The following is a 25,540-nucleotide window of genomic DNA, read 5'->3' on the forward strand; positions in this document are numbered from 1 at the left end:
GAATGTGTGTAAACCTAAAGTCTTTAGGGGTATAAGAATACCTCAATTAACACCTCTTAATCATATCTCCATGCTAAGATATATCTGGAATCTGTTTAAAGATGGGGGTCAATCCATTTGGTTTGAATGGGCTCATGAAAACCTCATCAAAGATCGCAGCTTTTGGACTCTAAAGCCTCCTCAGGTGTGCTCTTGGAATTTGAGGATGTTTCTCCATCTTAGAGGGTTTGTTAGACCTTTTATCAAACATTTGGTGGGGAATGGGAAGGATGTTTAATTGTGGCATGATTATTGGCCTCCTTTAGGGCCTTTTGATACCAGAATTGACCACCATCTCATTGCTTACTCTGAATGGGAAGACTAGGTAAAGGTCTAAAGATTGATTAGGCATGATCAGTAGAGACTTCTTTAGCTTTTCAGAGACATGGTTTCATCCATTGGGATAATAAAACACCTCCCTGACTTGAGTATTAGATCACAAGACTCTGTTGTTTGGACCCTCTCCTCTGCGGGTAGTTTTCACCTTGCTACTACCTATAGAGCTCTTATCTTACCATCTCCATCTGTCATTTAGCACCCTGTCATCTGGTTTTCAAAGCATATTTCGTGGTATTTTTTTGTTACATGGGTTGCGCTTAGTCACAAGCTCAAGACAAGGGACAACCCAGCTCTTACAAAGAAAATTGTCCCAAATTACTGTTCTTTGTGCCTTGCTGCTGTTGAGAGTCACCAACATCTCTTCTTCAAGTACAAATTTGCTTTCGAGCTACATATGGATTTTTTCCTAACACCTCTATGGTATTTATGTTGGAGATTACAACTTATATGAGATCACTAATTGGATAATGTCTATGTGGAAGGATAATACTAACGCTTCGGAGGCGTATGTTTTCAAGTTATGTCTCACAACTTCAGTGTATTTCATTTGGAGTGAGAGAAATAGGCGACATGCCATGAACCAAATGGCTTCCACTGCTTCGGTCACTAAACTGATCTACACTAATGTGAGGAACCATCTCATGTCCTACAAGTTAAAGAATTCAAAGTCTGTGAGGTCCATTGCTACTGCGTGGTGTTTGCCTAGTTCAGTCTTCCATGGAGATTAATGAGGGTTTTGAGTGTCGTTGCTGCTGCAACTGTGTGTTCTTGCATTTAGTTACTGCTGCAACAATTTTGTTTTTTATCCTTGGGCTGGGTTGCTTGTAGCCTCCCTGGGTTGTTACCTTTGGGCCGTGGGTTTTTGCCCCTCCTTTGTACAGTTCCCATTTTTCCTTTTAATGAATTAATTTACCAAAAAAAAAAAAAAAATTCAGATGGAGTTCATGTTGGTTTAGGATGACTTAGTATCATATTGTTATTAATATAATTAATCATCTAGAAAATATTACTTCATTTGATTTGAAGTTGTAAGTTTTTATTTATTTAATTTAATCCTAGTCCATAATTACTTCTCCAATTCAATCTACTAACAATCTCAATTTAATATATACTAATAACCAGGCTGCTAGGCCATTAGCCTAATTAGTATAACCTTTCATTCCTTGGAGGTGATAGATTCAACAATAGATATTTGTTAGTGTGTGATGTGATTACGCCCCCCATCCAAAAAAAAGAAAAAAAGAAAAGAAAACAAAAAATGTGACTAATACTTTCCGATAAGGCCAATACATTGCGATTACTCCACTAATTTTTGTGCTGAGTGTCCACCTTTTATATTATGTTTCCATTAATCATGATTAAGAAAAGAAAAAAATTGCCTATAAATTCTTTACCTTGGTTGTAATGCTGAATTAAAATCTTTTCAAAGGGATGAGATTGCACGTATGTTGAGCATAAGTGAATGCTAATTTGGTAAAGGGGCTAATCAGATTGACACCTTGCATCAAGCTGGAGTTACTCGTTGGAGCTCACATTATGATTCTGTAAGGGACTTGATTGATTTGTATACTGCATCTTGCACAGTTGTTGAAAGTCTTACAAAGGGTTGGCAAACTCAACAGATACGTGGGCAAGCTTTAGGTGTTTACAAGGCAACGAGAAGCTTTGAATTCATAATTATCTTACACCTAATGGATAATATTATGGGATTCACTGACACACTTTGCCAGGCCTTGCAACACAAATCTCAAGACATTCTACATGTTTTGAAATTAGTCTCAACAACCAAAACTATCCTTAAAAAATTTAGACAAGATGATTGGGATACTTTCCTTGCAAATGTGGTGTCATTTTGCAATCGACATAACATTGATACACTTGATTTAAGTTCTCGTTAGATAAAGGGTACAGGTTGTCATTGTTAGCAAGATCATATTACAGTTAAGCACCATTATCACTTTGACATTTTTAACTCTGTAATAGATTTACAACTGATGGAGTTAGAACATATATTCAACAATGAAGTAGTCGAACTTCTTAGTCTTAGCTTGGCTTTGGATCCTAGTGATTCTTTTGAATCTTTTGACGTGAATAAGATATGCAATCTTGCTGAGAAATTCTATCCTTGGGACTTCACTGGTCAAGATGTTAAATCATTGAAGTTTCAGTTGATACATTATCAATTTGATGTACCTAGTGATCCCAAGTTTCAAAATACTTCTTCTCTTACTGATTTATGTGGGGAACTAGTTGTAAGAAGGAGGTCCGAGTGCTACCCTTTGGTTGACAGATTGATCCATTTTGTGTTGACTCTTCCCGTTTCTACAGCAACTACGTATGGAGAGAGCATTTTCAAGCATGAAACGTGTTAAAACAGTGATGCATAGCACGATGGAAGATGAATTTCTTGCTGATTGCATGACATTCAACCTTGAACGGGACCTTATTTGGAAAATTGACTTGGAGTCTATTATCGACGAATTCGAGTCTTTAAAGACTCATCGAGCACAACTTATTAGATAAATATTTTGTAATCTTTGAATTCAAATATTTATCTAGATTATGTTATATATATAAAAAAATTTGCTTAAGAAATTGTGTTATTAAATTTATGTTTAATTTTAGCCCACCCCATTGTTAATTATTCTTAGATCCGCCCTTGCATCTCACTATTGGGGAGGTAACTCTGGAACTTGCTGCAATCCAATATCCAAAATGAGTCTGGCATCATTGGCGTACAACATATGGAATGAGGGCAATTTGGAGAATCTTCAAGAAGAATTCACTCACTGCAAATTCATTGCTTCACCAAACCTTGGAACAACTAATGTCCTCATTGATTAGCGACTCTTGGAATGCTGTAAGGATAATTGAAGAATGGGAACTTCCAGCTTCGATTGTTCGTCCACCAGTAAATAATTGAAGAATGGAAACTTCTAGCTTCGATTGTTCGTCCACCAGCAAAACCTCCCGATCACACCAACCGAGGAGATCATCTCCATGCTCCAAATTGGACTGTGATGATGGTTAAAATTGGGCCGTGATGATGCGGCCATCATTACAGTCAATTTTATTGAATAAAATTGAATTTACCTTTAAAAAAAAAAAATACTCCCTCCATCTCTTATTAGTAGTCCATTTTTCTCTTTTTACATGTCCCAAATTAGTTGTCCTCTTTGAAAAGTCAAAGCATCTTTTCTTTATATTTCCATCATTATCCTTTATCTTTTTAAAAAATTTCAAACTTTGTAACTATATATATTTAAATTAAAAAGGACAATTTGGTAATTTTAAAAGGGGACAATGTATTAATTGCATGTCCCCTTAAAAAGTGATAAAACCAAAGATGGACAACTAATAAGGGACGAAGGTAGTACATCTTTGTGATTACTCCACTAATTTTTGTTTAGGGGGAAAAAAATATTTGTGTAGGGGGAAAAAAAAACGGGGTATCACCAACAATACATTGTGATTACTCCACTAATTTTTGTGCTCTTAGTGTCCACCTTTTATATTATGTTCAACTTAATCATGATTAAGTAAAAAAAATATTGCCTATAAATTCTCCACCTTGGGGTTGTATTGTTCATTGCCTCCAAATGGACCATACATAACTCGAAAGAAGGAAAATCAGGTATGCTAAGACGCATTATTAACTATTAAGTTCATTTGACTTGTACAAACGGACCAATGGTTTAGCGGTATCAGCCTCTTACCTCCCAAAGGGAGATCAGGGGTTCAAGTCTCAGAAGAGAGAAGTGTGTCAGTACCAACTAGGAAAAAAAAAGTTCATTTGACTTGTATTGGTATTTGTAATTAGTAAAAGTTCTAATAATTAATATTACTTTAAGAGCTGATTTAAAGAATTATTGATTTTAAGTGCAGTTTGATCATGATGAAGACTACGTCGCTCTTAGTTATATTTTGCATGGGATTGCTGTTAGTATGCCTTCAATCACATGGCAAATGGCCTATACCAGATGCACAAGCTATGTTATATTAATGACAATATGATACTATCATTTCCCAGTCATCACACAAGGGAGTCACTAATAAATTATATGAAATCAGCAATGGTTTAGTAGCAACAAAGGGTAAAAATAATCAAAACAAAGCAAGCGATATATTAACAGCCAAGATCAACCGAATGACAGTACTGACGGTTACGATAAACCTACTGGATCAGATACAGGATCTACAAATGTTTATATAACTGATTGCCGTCCAGATCACCTTGGCGTACAGTAAGAGAAAGTCTGCAGGACAGAAACACTCTAAACTGAGTTTGGGCTCCACTCACAAGCATCCAAGCAAGTAAGATTGGGTGTGAATGTGAAATAAATTATTAATTTAACATATAGAAATACTGAAAGAGAAATAAAAAAAGACATTTTTTGTCCATTGGTTTAGAAGCACAAGGAAGCTACTGTAACTCTTGAACGAATAGCCTTCTGCTTTTAAAAAAAACTTTGTGAATTCGTGGTCACAACCAACATTTATGCATTTTCTTTCTAGTCCCCATCCTTCTCTCTGTGTGTGCATATACATATATATATATATATGTCACATTTTTCTATTGCAAAGTTGGACATTTTCTTTCTAGTCCTCTCTCTCTCTCTCTCTCTCTCTCTTTATTTATACTATATCACATTTTTATATTTTCTTGTCCCATCTCTCTCTCCCTCTATATATATACAGAAATGTAAAAGATCGAGAATCCGCTTGAATTAGTGATTAATAATTGAATTTTTTAGTTTGTAAAAATGGAGTCAGACCTTATCGAAATATATATATATGTTTTGTATCTCTCACCATGTTCAGCTGTTTTTGTGGTAAGGGCCTATCCAAATTCCAAGAACAATGTCTTGGTTGGGGGTCTTGGAATCCCTAATATTGTCCTCATCAACAAGGCTTCCACGATGAGACATCTCTGGAAGATCATCACTGACCAAAAGGACAGCTCAATGGATCTTGGATCATCAAGTGAAGAACAGATGATCCCCTATGCTGTAGGTTCACACATGGACAGATTGAAGCTAGTGGAGTACACCTCAATGCTAGGATGAGTACTTTCAACGTAGTGGTCTCTTTTTACTTTCTTAAGTGAAAGGTGAGGATTAAAGTCTTCATGGAAGCAATGTGAACACGTGAGTTTCTTGCCAAAACCACAAAAGGAAATAAGAAAAAACAAATGCTCGATCTGATACTTTCCCAATAAAATCATAAGTACACTGTGATTACTCCACTAATTATTCGTGCTCTTAGTGTTCACCTTTAATCTTATCTTCCCTCTATTAATCATGATTAAGCAAACAAAAAATTGCTTAAATTTTCTTCCTTGGTTGTAATGTTCATTGCCTCATTTTAGTAAAAAGTTTCATTCATATGTATATCATTGAAAGATTGAAAACGATTTTTATAAAAATCTAAGTAGTTGCAGTGAATTGTCAGACCTATTATTTTTAAGGCAAAAATGCAAAATACCCCCTGAGGTTTATTCCATTGAGCAAAATACCTCATTGAAGTAAAAAAGTGAGCAACTTAGTCATAGTAGTTCTGAAATTGAGCACTTTGCCCCCCTCTAGACGTCGGAATCCTCTTTCCGGTGATATGGTGATGCACGTGACTCAAACTTTTTAACTAATTTCAAAATTACCCTTCAATATGACGATTATACCCCTCCCCTATAAAAAAAACTTTTGCATTCAACCAAACTTTATACATGATCGTAGTTATACAACTATATATACACACATATACATCTCTGTTTTTGTAATATTTGATTCAATTTTTGAGCTAAAATGGAGAAAATCTTCGCCAACTACGAGCTCAAAGCTTGTGGTATAGTTTAGGTCTCAAAGTGTGTTTCACTTTCTCTCTCTACTGGACCTCTTTTTCTTCTCTCTTTAGAATGAGTTGCAGGAGGGTGATTATGGGGAACTTGGATCCAGAGAGGAAGAGTAGTAGGGGATTGAGGATGAAATAGGCGGGACGAGGATCGTGCAGTGGAAGTTAGGCTGGAAAATCCGAGTTGTCGAAAAATTTGTGATCTCCGGCATTAACTTTCTCTTTCTATATCTATATCTATATCTATCTGTTATCCTGCATGGTCATCTAATTTCAATTTGTTGATTCACTGTTCCATTAAAGTTCAAAGTCTCGTCGCGATTCGAACCTATAGGGTATCTGTTGAAAGAAGCTTTGAAGACTCTCTGTGCCAATAACCAGTGGTCTTATGTTGTTTTCTAGAAGATCGCTTGCCAAAACCCTAAGTCAGTGTCCTCTCATATTTTTTATGGTTAAAAAGTTTGGAGGGGGCACCTGATATTAATTTATTATTGAGCTACGTGTTAACGGTCTGTTTGGTACAAGATCATATGGCTAGAAAGAGGTATTTGGTTTTAGAACTAAAATTTTGTAAAGAGGTATTGACTGCATGACTGGTACAAGATCATATGGCTGGAAATAGTATGAAATCAATTCTTTTAATTCTTTTTTTTTTTTTTTTTTTTTTTTTTTTTTTTTTTTTTTTACGTGCGCAACGAACGCACCGTGACATATTTTTTGTTTTTTCTTTCTCACGACCGGGTTCAACTCCACCTCTCCATAAAGATGATGAGAAGATTATATTATTGAATTAGATGCTATTTGATAATTAAAGAGGTAATTTGAAGAGATCAAAATTATAAATAAGTTTGAATTTGAACTAAGCAAATTTAATTAACATTTTGAATTAATTTTTTTTTTAAATTTAAAATTCAAAGTATTGATTCGATACTCCTATACGCAACATTAATTTCTTTTCAAAACTTCTTTTGCTAAGATCTTTGAACATTGATTTCATATTAGAGTAATGGTTCGAATAGTAAAAGAGAAAAGAAAAAAAAAATAAAGAAGAAAGAATAATAATAGTTATGAAAAGAAAGAAAATTGATTGTAGCAATCTGGTCTCGTATCGGTTGATTAATGAAATAATAAAAAAAAATTATTCATTATTATTGTAATATACTATTACAGTATAAAATTGATTGTAATAATCAATTTTCGTATTTAATTAAAATTTTAATTTTTAGTAATTTCTTTTCGTATTTAATTGATTTTCTTTCTTTTTTTTAACATTATTATTTCACTTTCATTTTTCTACACCCAAACCAACCCCAAGCTGAAATACCACTTTTAAGAGCATCAAAATGCGCGCCCTCTTCAAATCCCACACAAACCCTAAAGGGTAATTTTGGAATTAGTTAAAAAGTTTGAGTCACGTGCATCACCATATCACCGGAAAGAGGATTTCGACGTCTGAAGGGGGGTAAAGTGCTCAATTTTAGAATTATTATGACTAAGTTGCTCACTTTTTTACTTCAGGGGGGTATTTTGCTCGGTGGAGTAAACCTCAGGGGGGTATTTTGCACTTTTGCCTATTTTTAATTGGTCTTTTATGTAACAAATAAGGGAGTGAGGCCCTTGACTTGCTTGTATTTTGTATAAATAACCAATTAAAATCATTCGATTAGGCAATTCACTGCAACTCTTCAACTTGAGTGTCCACTACTCTTAAATGTGTCACAAAGTCCATCCCATTGCATTGATATTAATGACAATATGATACTATCATTTCTCGGTCATCACACAATCACTACATAATTTAAAGCTAAAGAAATTGTACTTCTAATATGGATCTTTCAGACTATCCAAACTCTTAAGTGAATCAAAATAAATCTTTCAAGATAGGAAAGAGAGAGAGAGAGTCATTAATTAATTCTCTATATCATGAAGTGGTAAGTTTTTGTTTATTTATTTTAATCTTAGTCCATAATTACTTCTCCAATTCAATCTACTAACAAGCTCAATTTAATATATACTAATCACTAGGATGCTAGGCTATTGGCCTAATTAGTATAACCTCTCATCAGGTGATGGATTCAAGCTTCACAACAGGCATTTGTTATTGTGTGATGTGATTACTCCCCCGACCCACCCAAAAAAAAAAAATAAAACGTGACTAATACTTTCCGATAAGGCCAATACATTGTGATTACTCCACTAATTTTTGTGCTGAGTGTCCACCTTTTATATTATGTTTCCGTTAATCATTATTAAGCAAAGAAAAAATTGCCTATAAATTCTCTACCGTGGTTGTAATGCTTATTGCATTCACTACATAACTCAAAAGAAGGAAAATCAGGTATGCTAAGAGGCATAATTTAGTTCATTTGAGTTGTATTTGTTGTATTCATAATTAGTAAAAATTCTTATAATTAATATTAATTTAAGAGCTGATTTGATGAATTATTGATTTTAAGTACAGTTTGATGACAATGAAGACGTCGCTATTAGTTATATTCTGCGTGGGATTGCTGTTAGTATGCCTCCAAGCATATGGTAAAAGGCCTATACCAGATGCACAGCCTATTGTTCGAAAATTAGATGGAATTATAAATGGTCTAGTATCAACAGAGGGTACAAATAATGAAAACAAAGCAAGTGATACCGCCGCTAACGAAGACGTAAACAATTACAGTAAGCCTTCTGGATCAGATACTGTAAATCACCATATTTATCCAAATACTGGAACCCGTCCAGATGGTCGCGGTCCAGATGATAACCGTCCAGATGATAACAAACCTCGCCATTAAACTGTTCTGAAGAAATATATATAAATTAGATATGTATGTATATATGGTAGTATGCCTTGAATATATATCTCAATCCATGGCAACTACAGTTTATAATATTATGTTGTGGAACTGCTTTGATGCTAGGTTCTTATTTCATGCAGCTTATTAGTTGTGTTAAAACCATGTGTAAGCGTAAAGGCCACGGCTTTTACTGTCACCTTTTGGTGTGCTTAATGTTTTATACCTTTTGGTGTGCTTAATGTTATATATCACATAAAGTTGATTCATTCAAGTAATTTTCTTTTCCGCGCTATATCCAAGCAGATGTGTATATATATATATATATATCTATATATCTAGGCGCACACATTTAAGAAGTAATATGGAGAGAAATTTTAGAATATTCTGGGGTGCGTGCCCAAATCGATGGCGATGGATGATCCAATGGCGGGTAGTAATAGGGTTATGTACCAGAGGTACTTTGGAACTTTTCATAGGGTTCTCATAGGGTTTTTTTTTTTTTTTTTTTTTTTTTTTAATAAAAAAAAAAACCAATAGGATGTTTCAATTTTAAATTATAAGGATAGGTTTGAATTAATTGACTCTGATACCGTAAGACAAAAGAAAGAATAAGAGAAGTAGCAGTATAAGAGTATTATGTGGTTCAGTGTAACAAGCACAACGCATTCGAATAGAAAAGTAATTAGGTATAAATGGGTGGGTATGCAGCACTACCTAACAACTTGAGCTTTTGGGTAAATGGGCAAACGCCTACTTGTTAGAGTTGATTTCAGGACTAGACCCAGTTCTTGATCCGGTTTCATGCCAAACGCCCAGCTTGAAAGGTGTTCGGGTTTGCAACTCGGGTAGGCAGCGAGTTTGGGTGGGAGAAAATGTAATAAGGGTCATTTATCCCACATCAGATCAGAAATAGAAAAGTGATCGAGTATAAATGGGTAGATTTGAATGAAATTACCTCAATCAAGGTACCTATAATGTCACTAGACCTTTTTAATGTATAAAGATTGAATCTTTAAAAGAAAATGAGAATTTTGAATTTAACTTATTCGAATTCCCTATGAAGTGCGAAGAGTGTTTTAATAACTAAAGATGTATTACCCAACAGCTTAAGCTTCAAGCTGTTGGATAAATGGACACCACTAGGGCTTACCTACCTCCATTGGAGAAGAGACAGAATTATTTTTATTCCATAAATCTCAATGGAGATCAGAGCAACATATTACCACCAATAGCTCATCATATGAACCCATAAGTAAAACAAATTCCATAAATATCTCTTCTCCACGGATAACTTATATAGTCCATAATGATGGCCAGCTTTTTAAATAGGAAAAGGATTAACATGATCCATTGCCACAAAACTAATCTACAAATAAGTAGAAAAACTATCTAAAATTGATTTTTTTCATTTTTATTTTATTTTATAATTTTCTATTCCTATATAAATGACACAATAACAACTTTTCAATTCTTTTTATTAACTGATTAATGTATTGAATTTCATTCTCCCAATGCTTCAATTCAAAAAATAAGAAGATTTGATATGATTTAATATGGAATTTTCAGAGAATCCAAACCCTTTAATTAAACAAACTAAGATCTTTCAAAATAAGAAAAAGATAGATCAAGTAATTAATTTATTCTCTGTACCAAGTGGTAAGTTTTATTGATTTTAATCCTAGTTCATAATTACTTATCTAATTCAGTCCACTAACGCCCTCAATCTAACAGATACTTATCACTAATTAGTATAACCTTAGACGGGAGGTGAGAGGTTTGAGCAGGGGCGGAACCAAAAATTTGAGGTTGGGGGCTGGATTTGTACTATGTAATTAAAGTTAGAAACTTTTATAAATCAATTGCAATATTATATTGTTTAAATATTAGTCATAGTATACATACCTTGAAAAAATAAAAAAATGAAAAAAAATACAACTTAACTATGGACGAGAAATTGATATTAAAAAAAATATATATATAGAGAAGAAACGATGAGTTAAAATTTAAAAGAAAAGAAGTAAAGAAATAAAAAATCAAATTTTCTTCTTCAATTGTTTCAATTTTTCAAAAATCTATTTTTTGGAAGAAAAAAAATTGAATACTTTGATTCCACTTGGGAAAGATTAGAAAAAAAAATAATAAATTTTAACTAAGCAAAATTATTTTGTATTCAACAAGATTATTATCGAGTTATTAAACAAGATATAAATAGTTATAAAATTTGTCATTTAGCATATATGATATTATTATTGTCATTGAGAGTCTCACAATACTTTAGTTTATCTTTCTTTCCAATATTACTAAGACTCACCAATAACAATTGTTATATAATTCTAGATATTTTTCTTGTAAACACCATTTTACTAAAATATTTGACAAAAAATGCTCCATGCATTTTTATTAAACATGAGTGAACATATGTGATTTTTATCCCCCCCCCCCCCCCCCCCCTCCTTTTTTTTTTCCTCTTAAATTAATATTATAGATATTGTACATGTGTTTATGTAAATAAAATAATAATGTGTTGTGATAACGACTATAATAATAATGAGCCTAAAATTTTTTTTTCACAATTTTTAGAAGTAAAATCAAAGAGTCTGAGTTAAAAAATTCTTAAATTTTAAAGCGACAAAAACTAAATTTATTTTCAAACAGGGTCAATATATAAGTGTTTTGAAAAAATTGGGGGATCAATGAAATTTTTAATGATTTTTACTTTTTTGGTAACTAATTTTTAATAAATTTTAGGGACAATATCTATAAATAAATTAATATTGAGGGGGTATTAGTGAGAGTTTCAAAAAAGTTTGGGGGCTATGGTCCCACTGGCCCACCCCTTGCTGTGCCCCTAGGTTTGAGCTTCATGATAGGCATCCGATAATGCGTGTGACTATGTTAAGCGGGTCTTTTTTACAGACACGTTGTGGATAGCACATCTTACATTCTTTCTCGGCATAGTTAATTACATGGGCATCTCACCATTGAGGAGGCAACTTTGGAACTTATTGCAATCCAATGTCCAAATTGACTCTGACATCAATCGCATCATTGCCATACAACATGTGGAATGAGCGCAATTTGGAGAATCTTCAAGAAGAATTCACTCACTGCAAATTCATTGCTTCACCAAACCTTGGAACCAGTCTGACTGAAACCAAAGTCCTCATTGATTGGCGACTCTCGGACTCTCGAAATGCTATAAGGATAATTGAAGAATGGGAACTTCCAGCTTCGATTGTTCGTCCACTGGCGAAACGTCCCGATCACACCAACCGAGGAGATCATCTCCATGCTTCAAATTGGACTGCGATAAGCTGATGATGCTCCATATTGGACTGTGATGATGCGGCCATCATCACAGTCCAATTTTCTTGAAAACTCTGGAGGAGGGTTTGTCGCAATCTTGGGCCTTGGGTTTAAGTATTCATAGGTTACTTTGTAATGCTTGTTAGCATTGGGCTAACTTTGGACCCGCACGTATGTTAATATTTTAATCTATAAAATTGAATTTACGTTTCAAAAAAAATAAAAATAAAATCTTTGTAAAAAAATTACGCCTTTGTGATTACTCCACTAATTTTTGCTTAGGGGAAAAAATCTTTGTTTAGAGAGAGAGAAAAAAAAAACATGGTATTGCCAACAATACATTGTGATTACTCCACTAAATTTTGTGCTCTAGTGTCCAACTTTAATATTATGTTCAACTTAATCATGATTAAGAAAAAAAAATATTGTCTATAAATTCTCCACCTTGGGGTAGTATTGTTCATTCCTTCATACATAACTCTGAAAGAAGGAAAATCAGGTATGCTAAGACGCATTATTAAGTTTATTCATTTGAGTTGTATTGGTATTTATAATTAGTAAAAGTTTTTATAATTTATATTACTTTAAGAGCTGATTTAAAGAATTATTGATTTTAAGTGCTGTTTGATCATGATGAAGACAACGTCGCTTTTAGTTATATTCTGTATGGGATTGCTGTTGGTATGCCTTCAAGCACATAGCAAAAGGCCTATACTATATACACAGCCTATGGTTCGAAAATTATATGAAATTAGCAATGGTTTAGTATCAACAGAGGGTACAAATAATGAAAACATAGCGAGTGATATCATCAATAACAGTGAAGATGAAGATAATGAGAATTATGGAGTTTACAATAATACTTCTGGATCATCTACAGAAACTCACCGTATTTTTCATGTGATCGCCGTCCAGATGATAAGCACCCTTGCCGTTAAACTGTTCTGAAAAAATATATAAAAATTATATATGTATAAATATATAGTAGCATGCGGATTTGAATATATATATATATATATATATGTATGTGTGTGTGTATATATATATATATATATATATCAGTCCATGGCAACTACTGCTTAATAATAATATGTCGTGGAATTGCTTTTATGCTAGGTTCATATTTTATGCAGCTTATTAGTAGTGTTAAAATCATGTGTAAGCATAAAGGCCACGGCTTGTACCGTCACCTTTTGGCGTGCTTATTGTATATCACATAAAAAGTATATATATATATATATATATATATATATATTTTTGGGGGAAATCCAAGCACATATATATGTGTGTAAATAATAAATATATATATACACATACATGTATGAAGTAAAATAGATAAATATTTTAAAATACTCTGGGTACATACCCTAATCGCCAACCTAATAAATAATCCCCCATGTAGGCTATTGGGGGTACGTATTCGGAGTATTCTAAAACTTTTCGTAGCGCTATTAGCACAAGGGCCAATTATAATCCCGTATACACTAAACTAGATGAAAAGGGTTTTAGGCCCAAACAAAATCTTTTTTGTGCCGATTATAAATTGGGTTTTTTTTTTAATAATTATTTGAATTCTAAATATTCAGTGCTAAATGAAAGTCGAATAAAAATTAAGTGCTAATTTAGTTATCAACCAGACTAGCTTAGGGGTATCTCCTTTTATTCTGCACTCAAAAAAATGGTTCATTTACATGTAAAACTTAGCCAATGAGTCGGAAGCTAAATTAAAATAATGTTAAAAAACGAGTCTTAAAAACTGCAAATATTGCAAAATAAGAAACATGTCTATTATTTATTAAATGAGTTCTGCTGCAAGGCAATAAGACGATTTATATAGGCAAAAGAATCTTGAAAACAACGGAATTTGGCACAAAAAGAGGGATAAGAGCGTATTCAGTAAGATAACTACCAAAAATCAGCTCAATTCGATTTCGATTAACCACTAACAAAACCTGATAAATTCGAATAGCACTGATAATTTGGCCAAAAACAATTGCTTATATATATATATATTTTTTTTTTGAAAGTTAAAAAAGTAACTGATATATATGGGATGGGGATTCAAACCTGGGCCATTTGGCCACAAGCACCAACACCCTATCATTGGGCTATCAATCATGTGAAAAACTGCTTATATTACTAGCAGTGATTTAGTATTCAACCTTCATCTTAAAGGCATAGGACTCTGTCCAGTTATTTTTTTCTTGATTGTAGGTAGTTCACTGTGTGACTCAATTCAAGGGTCTGATTGGAAGATGGTTTATAAGAACATGTGAATAAGTCAGTCAACTACAAAGAGGCTTCATTTGTTGTCTGAAACAGTTCTGATGGGGTGCTTTTAGCATTATGTGTTTATGCGACCGCCATTTAGAGATCCAATTACCTGATCTTTTCGCAGAGGTTAGGGGGAGGACATGCAACGGAGTATTTGAGTTGTTGAATGACCGGGAATTAGAGGTTGCTTCTTCCTTCGTTACTTTTCTTGGTAATGGTGAGCATACTTTGAGTTGGAGAAGTAGTTGTGATTGGATTTTCTCAATGGAGTTGTTTAATGTGCTTGGAAAAATAGTTGCAAGCAGTTGGCCAGCTGAATAGTTTATCTAGTCTATCCTTTATTGATGTTGTATGTGCAAATTTTAGACACAATCAGTTTTTCGTGCCTTTATTCATTGAATGGATGCTTAATTTCACATCTATTCATAAGAGCATAAGATTTACAGCTTATTACCACGTTTTAGCAGAAAAAGTTGGTAACACCCTACGTTTAAATAACTTGGTATAGTCCATAGTATTGACGCGCGTCTTTAATAAAGAATAAATGGATTAACAGGATCCATTGCCACAAAACTAATCTACAAATAAGTAGAAAAACTATCAGAAATTGATTTTTCAATTATTATTATTATTTTTTATTTATTTATTTATTTTTTTTACATAAACACACAATAAAAGCTTTTTCAAATCTTTTATTAAAGGATTTATGTATTGAATTTCATTCACCCAATGCTTCAATTCAAAAAAATGAAGATGATTTGATATTAGTTATGTGGTGTGAGTATAAAATCTATAATATTTAGACTCGGTGATCAACTGATGATAGCTGGTAAATTTTAAGGCATTAGTTATTATGACAATTTTGGGCAACTTTACAAATTTTTGTGGTCAAATGTGTCCTAATTACAATTTTTATTAGCATTTTTTTTTGGTTTGACCGAATTCCTTATTTTACCAATGAATTTTTTTTTTTTTTATTATTTATTTAAACAACGAGTTTCATTCATTGTTGAAAGTTTGTCGCAAAAGATTCATCCTGTTTCAGTGATATTTTTAGATGATACTGTGCCCTTAAATGAAACAAAATCAATCTTTCAACATAAGAAAAAAAGTAATTAATTCATTTTCTATATAAAAATTGAAAAGCTAATTAATTCACTAATATGCTCTAATACTTTCCTTTAAGGCCAATACATTGTGATTGCTATAATTCAGTTGGTAAATTTTCATCCATTACTTCTTATGACAACTTTGTGCAACTTTACAGATTTTTGTTGCCAAAATTGTCCTAATTACTATCTCCATGAACTTTTTCTTTGTAGGACCAAATTCCTGAGTTTAGCAACAAGTTCTACTCATAATTACTTCTCAATTATTTTAATTCTACTTAATTAGTTCTCTAATTCAGTCCACTAACATTCTATAATATATACTTATCACTAGGTCATTAACTCAACTGGCATAATCTCTATTCCCTCAAATGCAGGTGAGGGGTTTGAGCTTCATAATGGACATTCGTCAGTGTGTAATTTCTTTCTCCATTAAATTTTTATTTTTTTATTGTGCTCTTAGTGTCCCTCTTTTATCTTACCTGAAAAATTGTCATTAATGACAATATGACAGTCATTGCCGGGTCAGAACACAGTCACTGGCATATTTTAAGTGATATAAATTATACTAGTAATATGAAATTTCCAAAGAACCCAAACCCTTAAATGAAACAAAATAAGAAAAAGAGAGAGAGTAATTAATTCAGTCTCTATTTCAAGTGAATAGTACGTTTCTTTGATTTTAATTTTAGTCCATAATTGTTTCTCTAATTTAGCCCACTACCAAGCTCTAATATATATTATTGTGGGATTTATTATTGTATTGATAAATTTTGGTATTAAAATGCATTTGTAATTTTTGATTTATTTTGATTCTCAATGTGGGAAGCCTAATTTTTAATAAAAACATCATTCAATAAAGGTATATAAGTGATACCCATTGAACATTTTTATATGGACAATACTTACCTACTCATCAATGAATATGTGCTCTCTTTTAACTACTGAACAAAATAAATTTAAATATTTTATTTCAAAATACCAAATTATCTTTCTTAAATAAACAATTCTTCACTTGAAGAAATTCCGAAAAATATCGAATGCACTCCGAAACTCCATTTGGAATCTAAAAAATTATAGAAACATTCACTTTTGTTCTTGAAATTGTTCATTCTCTATTATGTCCCCTTCTCTGTAGAAGTCCCACAATACAAATCACAGTGCTACTGAGTCAACGTAATTGTAGTACCTACTCTGTTTTGGTTGGTGCTGTTGATCTTCATTAAACTTTAAAGATTTTATTGCTACAATTTTGTTTCTGTTTCTGTGGATTTTAAGAAGAAGATGAGAATATTTTTAGTTTTTTGGACTGTACTTAAAAGATTTGAACCCACTATGCGTAGTCCCAAACACTGAGTGCAAAGCAATCGATTTTCTTGAATTGTGAGATCCCATCCAATCTTTTTGATTTGATAATTCATTCGTTAAATAATTCATTCACATTGAATAAATTAAATTATATGCTGCCTGTTTGCTCAATCAATTTCGACAAAAAAAAAAAAAAATGAAAATGAACAGTTACATTTACATTTGGTTATTGTTAGGAGCCATGTATTGTGTGAATAAATTATTTATTTATTTATTTTTTTTAAAGTACGTGTATCGGTCCTACAATATACATTTGGTTACAATTACATTTAATTATTGTTAGGAGCCATGTATTGTGTGAATAAATTATTTATTTATTTTTTTTCTTTAGAGCACGTGCATCGGTCCCACAATATATGCACTATTCAAATAAGGAATGCCGTTTGAACAACGATTCTCGATGCATATGTAATTATTTTGCTCAATTCAACCAAATTGAAGATACATTTTTAAAATAGACAACTTTATTATTTAGTACTCCTAACTCAACTTTAGTGTAATTTTTTCTTATGAATATTGACTCCCCGAAAGCAATTGTACTTCAAATTATAAATTTACTGAGAATCCAAACTCTGAAATGAGACCCAAAAAAAAAAAAAAAAAATTCATTCAAAATAAGAAAGAAAGAATAATTAACTCATTTACTTTATCAAATGGTAAATTTATTTAATTTTAATATTGTTTACAAACATGCTCGTCTAATATATACTTTTCACTTCGCCATTAGCTTAATTAGGATAACTGCTCCTCCCTCCTTCGGAAGGGAGGTACGTGAGACATTTATTGGTGTGTGTAATTATTTTCGTAACCGAAAAAAAATAATATTGTAATGCTTTTCAAATAAGGCCAATACGATGTGATTACTCCACTAATTTTTTTTGTGCTCTTAGTGTCCATCTTTTACCATATTTTCCCATTAATCATGATTAAGCAAAGAAAAAAATGCCTATAAGTTCTGTCCCTTAGTTGTAATGTTCATTGCCTGGATTACATAAGTGGGAAGAAGGAAAATCAGGTATTCTAGGAAACATTGTTAAGTCTATGAGATATATTTTTGTAAATTGACATATTTCGGTAACAAAACAAGTCCTAGTCGAGTTGTAATTTCAGTTACCATATTAGACTTGACATCGACTGCGGAATTCAGAGGTTGACGGAAGAGAAAAGTATTGTTGATCGTTGAAAAGGTAAGAAGGACAATTTAGACATCGTTTCCCTCTTATTTCCACTTAGGACACAATAATATACATGGTATATTTTCAGAGTTACCAAAATATAGACAATCCAAGTTCAGGTTGGAGTCTGTCAAGTGGGAACCGGTTCAAGATTTGGGAACCGGTTCCAGAGGCTAATACTCGAAGGATAATTCTTTGCCAAGTGGGAACCAGTAGCAGAAATGGGAACCAGTAGCCAAATACGTCGGAAAGGCTTCTGATCTTTTTGAACCAGTAGCCAATTTGGGAACCGGTAGACTTGAACCGGTCGCCAAATTGGGAACTGGTAGCAACAGTCCTGACAGCATTCGAACTTTCAGTTTCCTGTTCTACTGAATCCCTTTTTGATTCCACTTTCCTTCTAAAGTCTTATGCACGAAATTTCCCTTATTTTTAAGAGGAATAGGACTTTGCAAACCTCTATATAAACCATGTCATATACAAGGTTTATTTAACGGCTTTTGTTATACAGATTCAATATTTTTAAAGCCTTAGGAAGAAAATCCCTCTCAGAAAATCAAAGTTGATTTTTCTGTAGTCTTCCTAGAACATACACATATTCACCTAGTTAGGTTAGAGTTGTGGAGTTCGAATCCTGATCGTGATCAGACAGTTGTAACAACATCGATTAGACAAAACACATCTTCTTCTAAATCATTTAGACAGTTGAAGAATAGAGGTAAATGCAATCACACTTTTGAAAGGGTTGGAGCATTCGTGGAGTGTTATCTGATTTACCTGCTACTCTTCTACAAATATCAAGTGTCAATCTAAGATCAAGTTGTTGTTGGACGAGAAGTCGCAAAGCCAGAGGATCGTCAGCGGTTGGTGTGGGTAGAACGATAGGGTGTGAGCCAGAGTCAAAGTTTGGTATACTTTATTTCAAGTATAGTGGATTGGTTTACTTTGGACTGCACAGTCCACGAGGTTTTTCCCATAATAGTTGACGTATTTTATCAATTGGGGTTTCCTCGCTAAAATCCTGGTATCATCTCTAACTTTATACTTTGCATTATTTTATTTGCATGTGATTAACTGTTTAATTGTTAAAACATAAAATAAGCAAAGTTGTTAAGGACACAGATTTGTTTTCTAGAACAAACTAAGACTTTCTAAGTAATTTCCGCTGCGTACAACTCACAATTTGGTATCTGAGCAGATTTTTATACATTGAGTTGATCCTTGTTGGAAAGTTTAGTTTTGTTGTTTGTTTTCAAAAATTGTTTTTGACATCATGTCTTATGCATTGAAAGAAGGTGGTTCTAATCAACGTGGTCCTTTATTTGAAAGAGATAATTACAATTTTTGGAAATCAAAGATGAGAGTCTATTTGCAAAATTCTAGTAGTAAAACTTGGGCTATAGTTGAAACTGGCTATACACCTCCTACAGTAGATACAACTGTGGATGGTAAAATAGTCAAAGAGTTAAAAGATACTTTTGTTTTTGCTGCTATTGAAACTGAGCGTAATGATGCTACTGGCAAAGCTTTATATTCAATTATTAATTCTGTTGTTCCATCTGAATATGCTAGAATTTCTGATTGTAAAGCTGCTAAAGAAGCTTGGGATATTTTGCAGGTTACCTATGAAGGAACTTCAAAAGTGAAGTTGTCCAAAATCCAGTTGCTCTCTTATAAATTTGGCAACATTGTGATGAAAGAAGATGAATCATTTTCTAACTTTTATTCTAGTCTTCTTTTAATAATTTCTAAACTGCGTCACTTAGGGAAAAAAGTTAGTGATAAAAAAATCTGTGAGAAAATCTTAAGGTCTTTACCTAAAAGATTCAAATTAGGGTTGAAACCATCTCTGAACATTGGGATTTGGCTACTTGTCAAGTTGATGAGATGGTAGGTTCATTAAAAACTTTTGAGATACAAAATTTTGATTTAGGTCAGAAGGAGAAAAATCTTACATTGAAATCTACACAGGTTGAGAATTTTGTGGATGACAACTCTGATGATGATCTTGCATTCTTGTCAAGACAATTCAGTCAGATTTTGCAGAGACAACAGAGGAGAAGGAATAGCAACATAGCTAATCCTCAAAACTTTGACAAAACATCAAAGTTTAGGTTTAATGAAAAGAAATTAGAAGAATCGAAAGAAACTAAATTCACATGCTGGAATTGTGGTGGCAAAGGCCATACATCCACTGTTTGTCCTAGTCCTAAGAAAGAACAAAAGGATAAGAATAAAGGGAAAGCAATGAAAGTTTCTATGTCTGAAAACTTTAAGTGATAGTGTTTCTCCTCAGGATAATTCTAATGATTATTCTTATATCGCTTTTCTTGATAGAGGTCCTCATGTCATGTCTTTATCTGATTCTGATATTTCAGATAACGAAGCCAATGACGTTCATGATGAACAGGTACAAGAGGCTGAAAAGGACGACGAAAGATTGAAGAAGATGGTCAAAGAAACCATTGAAGTCAAACAGGCAATCAATAAGCTAGCAAAGGAGCTTATCCAAGCAAAAGGAGAGAATGAAGATCTAAAGAAAAAGATTGATGAAGGAAAAAGGAAAGCTTTTGAAAACGATTCTGTCATCACTGAGTTTGAAAAACAAATCATCATTCTGGAGGATAAGATAAGTGTTGCTAACTCATTGAAAGAATGTCTTGCTTTAAAAATTGATTATCTTGAAATTGAATTGAAATATGAAAATAAACTGAAAGGATTCAATTTGAGTCATAACAGTTTGAATAAGATAATCAACATGGGTAAGGATGTAAATGATAAAACAGGGTTAGGATTTGTTAAAGGTTCTTCTGATAATCAAGGTAAAACAACTTTTGTTAAACCTATTATTATGCCTAAACCATGTTTGCTTGATGCATCACATTCTGATATGCCTTATGTGCCTAAATTGTTGCATTGCACTTTTTGTGGAAAGAATGGACATAAATATAAATCATGTATTCACAAGAAAAAGAAAGGCTTTTCTAAAAATCATTCTCAAAATCCTTATGCTAAGAGAAATGTGCGTTCTAGGAAGAAAAAGAATGTGTCACCTAAGGTTTCTAAAACTGAAATTTTGCCTAAGGGAAAGGTAAAGAATGTAAAAGAATTTCAAGAATTGAAAGTGAGAACTATTTGGATCAAAAAGTCTGATTTGATCAAGTATGTGCCTGTTGAGTCCTTGGAACAAGTTTCCAAAAGGACTTCACCTTCAAACTGAGTCCTATGAATTTTAGTGATCATGGTTTGCTTTTAAAAGAAAATGTTGTTGCCATTGGATCACTTGTTAGGGTTTGGTTTAGGTTTGAGTTTTTTTATTATAGTCTTCATGATATATTTGAGAAAATTCTTTCATTGAATTATGATCTATCTTTGGGTGCAAATTGGACACATGATTTTTGATTGAAAATAGATTCTTGGCTTGTAATCTATACAATGAAAGTTCATTTGCATTGTTAAGGGATGTTTAGATTTTAATTTCTTATGTTCATAACCTTTTGTGCACTAGTCCAAATCTGAAAATTTTGATTGAAAATCTTTAATTTGTTGACTAGGGTATATTGATCATAAAAGCTATAAAGGTTATTGTTTAAAAAAAAATAGGAGCTTTAAAAACAAAATGAAAAAAATTTCAGCTTGAAAAAGAAAAAGAAAAAAAATGCTGAATTCTTTGTTTAAGAAAAGGCTACCAATTGAGATGTGGTCGAAAGCTCCCATGAGACTTTGAAGTGGAGTTAAATGAGTAAAAAGAAAGGTAAAGACAAGTTGAATTGGGGAATTGCTGTCTGCTCTTTAGAGGAAAGCCACCTAACGTAGAAAAATTGCTCAAAGACAATTTTATCTTGATGCTTTTCGATCAATATGGTTTAGACAATGATTTACTGATAATTGATTGGAAATTGAGGAGATGGATTGCACACACACACTTGAACTTGCTAGATTGATTTCTAACTGTTTCATTAATATTTGCAAGTATAAATTCATGTTGTGATTACTCCCTGAGGATTGAAATTGACTGACTACTTTGTGGTGTCAAGAATTTTTGTTCATAGATATCTCTATAATTCTCTGGGAAATTGGATCAGGTATGGACTTGAAAAACTTTGGTTAAATTGCGCAATGATTTGTGTTTAGTTTTATTTTTTTTGAAAAGGAAAAATAAAAAAAATTCAAAAAATTCAAAAAGATTTTTTTTACATTAGTTTTGTTAATGTTTGGTTTGATCATTGAGTGTTTCACAAAGTCGAAAAAAAAAATTCTAAAAATTTTCAAGTTAAGAAACCATATTGTCCATTACCTACCGATCCCCATGGCTCCTACCAGTTCTCAGTTAAAACCTTCGAGGTTCTAGTTTCTGGAGGCTTGGTACCGGTACATGATTCTCCTACCAGTTCAACAGTGGTTCAAACCATGTTGAAGTCAATGCCAAGTGGGAACCGGTATCCATTTTGGCAACCGGTTCCTGGCAGCGAGAATGAGCTTTAAAGTTTCACTTTTTGCTCTTTGTTGGATCATATTGCATAAACCCATTCTCTCTCTAGAGTACCCACTTTTGCTCTTTATATTACTCACATATATTCACATCTTCAAATGCATTATTCTCATAATATTGTTGCTTACATTCAATCATATATTGTTATCTTTGTATCAACATAAAGAATTGAAGATTGAAGCTTGGAAGTTGAAGAGAATTTGTGGAGTTTAGAAGTTTGAGAAACTTAGAGATTGAGACTTATTTATGTTGTGATTGAAGCTTTGCTTGCTTTGATATTGGGTTGATTGTTGGGGTTTTGAAGAATCAAATCAAGCTTGTCCAAGAACAAGTGTTGAAGTTCACACTAAGTGTTTGAATTCTCAAGAGAAGTTGGAAGCTTCAAAGTGAAGAATTGTGTGAAAAACATGGCATCTCAATTACTCAAAGAAGCCAAAGGTAAAGGAATTGAGATTCCGGAAGCTCCCAAGCAAGCTAGAACTAGTATTGTCATCGTGCTGCATGTGTGATAAAATGGATGCGCAGTTTGATGAGGATGGTGATAAGAATGATGGTGGAGAGTATTGATTTCTTTCTGACATTATTTCTGGACATACTAATGCTTGATATTTTGTCCCGCATCATGACATTACTTTTTGCTCAGTTTTTACATTGTCATAACTTGATATTTTTGGATGTTTTTTTTTTTTTTGCTCTTTGATATGTATGAAACTCTTACTTGGTTTACTCTGTTTTCCTGTTATTTCTCTCTAATTTTTGTGTTATTACTTTGTCAATTTTGATCCAAAAAAGGGGAGAACAAGGGTTATATTAAGGGGGAGAAGTTTTTAATTCAGGGGGAGTTTTTAATTGGTTTATTAAGCTTTCATTGGTAGTTTTGCTTGATCCATGTGCAGGAATTCAGGTGAAATTTTGTCCAATAGTAGAAGAGAACAGAGATAAACAAATTCCGTGTTTCCTTAAACAATTGTAATTTATTTTTCTGCTTTGGGTAGATTATAAATTGTTTTTTGGGTTTTGTCATGAAATTGCCAAAGGGGGAGATTGTGAGATATATTTTTGTAAATTGGCATATTTTGGTCACAAAACAAGTCCTAGTTGAGTTGTAATTTCAGTACCATATCAGACTTGACATCGACTACGGAATTTAGAGGTTGACGGAAGAGGAAAGTATTGTTGATCATTGAAAAGGCAAGAAGGACAATTTAGACATTGTTTCCCACTTATTTCCACTTAGGACACAATAATATACATGGTCTATTTTCAGAGTTACCAAAATATAGACAATCTAAGTTCAGGCTGGAGTCTGTCAAGTGGGAACCGATTCAAGATTTGGGAACCAATTCCGGAGGCTAATACTCGAAGGATAATTCTCTGCCAAGTGGGAACCGGTAGCAGAAATGGGAACTAGTAGCCAAATACGTCGGAAAGGCTTCTGATCTTCTTGAACCGGTAACCAATTTGGGAACCGGTAGACTTGAACCAGTAGCGAAATTGGGAACCGGTAGCAACAGTCCTGACAGCATTCGAACTTTCAGTTTCTTGTTCTGCTGAATCCCTTTTTGATTCCACTTTCCTTCTAAAGTCTTATGCACGAAATTTCCCTTATTTTTAAGAGGAATAGGACTTTGCAAACCTCTATATAAACCATGCCATACACAAGGTTTATTTGACGGCTTTTGTTATACAGATTCAATATTTTTAAAGCCTTAAGAAGAAAATCCCTCTCAAAAATCAAAGTTGATTTTTCTGTAGTCTTCCTAGAACATACACATATTCACCTAGTTAGGGTAGAGGTGTGGAGTTCGAATCCTGATCGTGATCATACAGTTTTATCAACATCGATCAGACGAAATAAATCTTCTTCTAAATCATTCAGACAGTTGAAGAACAGAGGTAAATGCAATCACACTTTTGAAATTGTTGGAGCATTCATGGAGTGTTGTCTGATCTACCTGCTACTCTTCTACAAATATCAAGTGTCAGTCTGAGATCAAGTTGCTGTTGGACGAGGAGTCGCAAAGCCAGAGGATCGTCAGCGGTTGGTGTGGTGTAGAACGATAGGGTGTGAGCTAGAGTCAAAGTTCAACATACTTTGTTTCAAGCATAGTGGATTGGTTTACTTTAGACTGCATAGTCCACGAGGTTTTTCCCATAACAGCTGACGTATCTTATCAACTGGGGTTTCCTCGCTAAAATCCTGGTGTTATCTCTAACTTTATACTTTGCTTTATTTTATTTGCATGTGATTAACTGTTTAATTGTTAAAACATAAAATAAGCAAAGTTGTTAAGGACACAGATCTGTTTTCTAGGACAAACTAAAACTTTCTAAGTAATTTCCGCTGCGTACAACTCACAAAGTCCATTTTAGTTGTGTTTGCATTTATAAATATTTGTATTTCTTTAGTGAAACTTGTTATATTACTTTTTGGGGTTGATTTAAATAATTACTGATTTAAAGTGCAGTTTGATCATAACGAAGACGATGTCGCTCTTGGTTATATTCTGCATGGGATTGCTTATAGTATGCCTTCAAGCACATAGCGAAAGGCCTACACCAGATCATGCAGAACTTGCCGTACGTTCGAAAATTAGAAGGAATTGCAAATGAAAGTGATACGAACTATGATAACAAAGATGATGAAGCCTGGGCTGACCTTAATAATTACCATTTAGAAACAGAAAAAAACCGGGCTAGGCTTAATAATCGCAGTTATAGCCAGGGGGGCTTACCTTAATAATCCCAGTAATAGCCCCCGCTCGAGTGGGTGAGTTTAGAAAATGGTATGTTAGTCGT

General features: G+C 33.2%; 1 protein-coding gene across 1 annotated transcript; it reads left to right on the plus strand.

Annotated features, from left to right (window-relative positions):
• Window positions 1-19,606: 19,606 nt before the first annotated feature.
• Window positions 19,607-25,287, plus strand: LOC132295945 (uncharacterized). The gene is made up of 4 exons (XM_059794203.1): window positions 19,607-19,769; window positions 20,183-20,363; window positions 20,587-20,728; window positions 25,210-25,287. Exons 1-4 carry the CDS (start codon window positions 19,607-19,609, stop codon window positions 25,285-25,287), a joined length of 564 nt encoding a protein of 187 aa, XP_059650186.1.
• The last annotated feature ends 253 nt before the right edge of the window (window positions 25,288-25,540 follow it).

Source organism: Cornus florida, unplaced genomic scaffold (assembly GCF_030987335.1).
Source record: "Cornus florida cultivar Cherokee Brave unplaced genomic scaffold, ASM3098733v1 CherokeeBrave_3.0.0_Hap2_Chr02, whole genome shotgun sequence".
NCBI classification, from domain to species: domain Eukaryota; kingdom Viridiplantae; phylum Streptophyta; class Magnoliopsida; order Cornales; family Cornaceae; genus Cornus; species Cornus florida.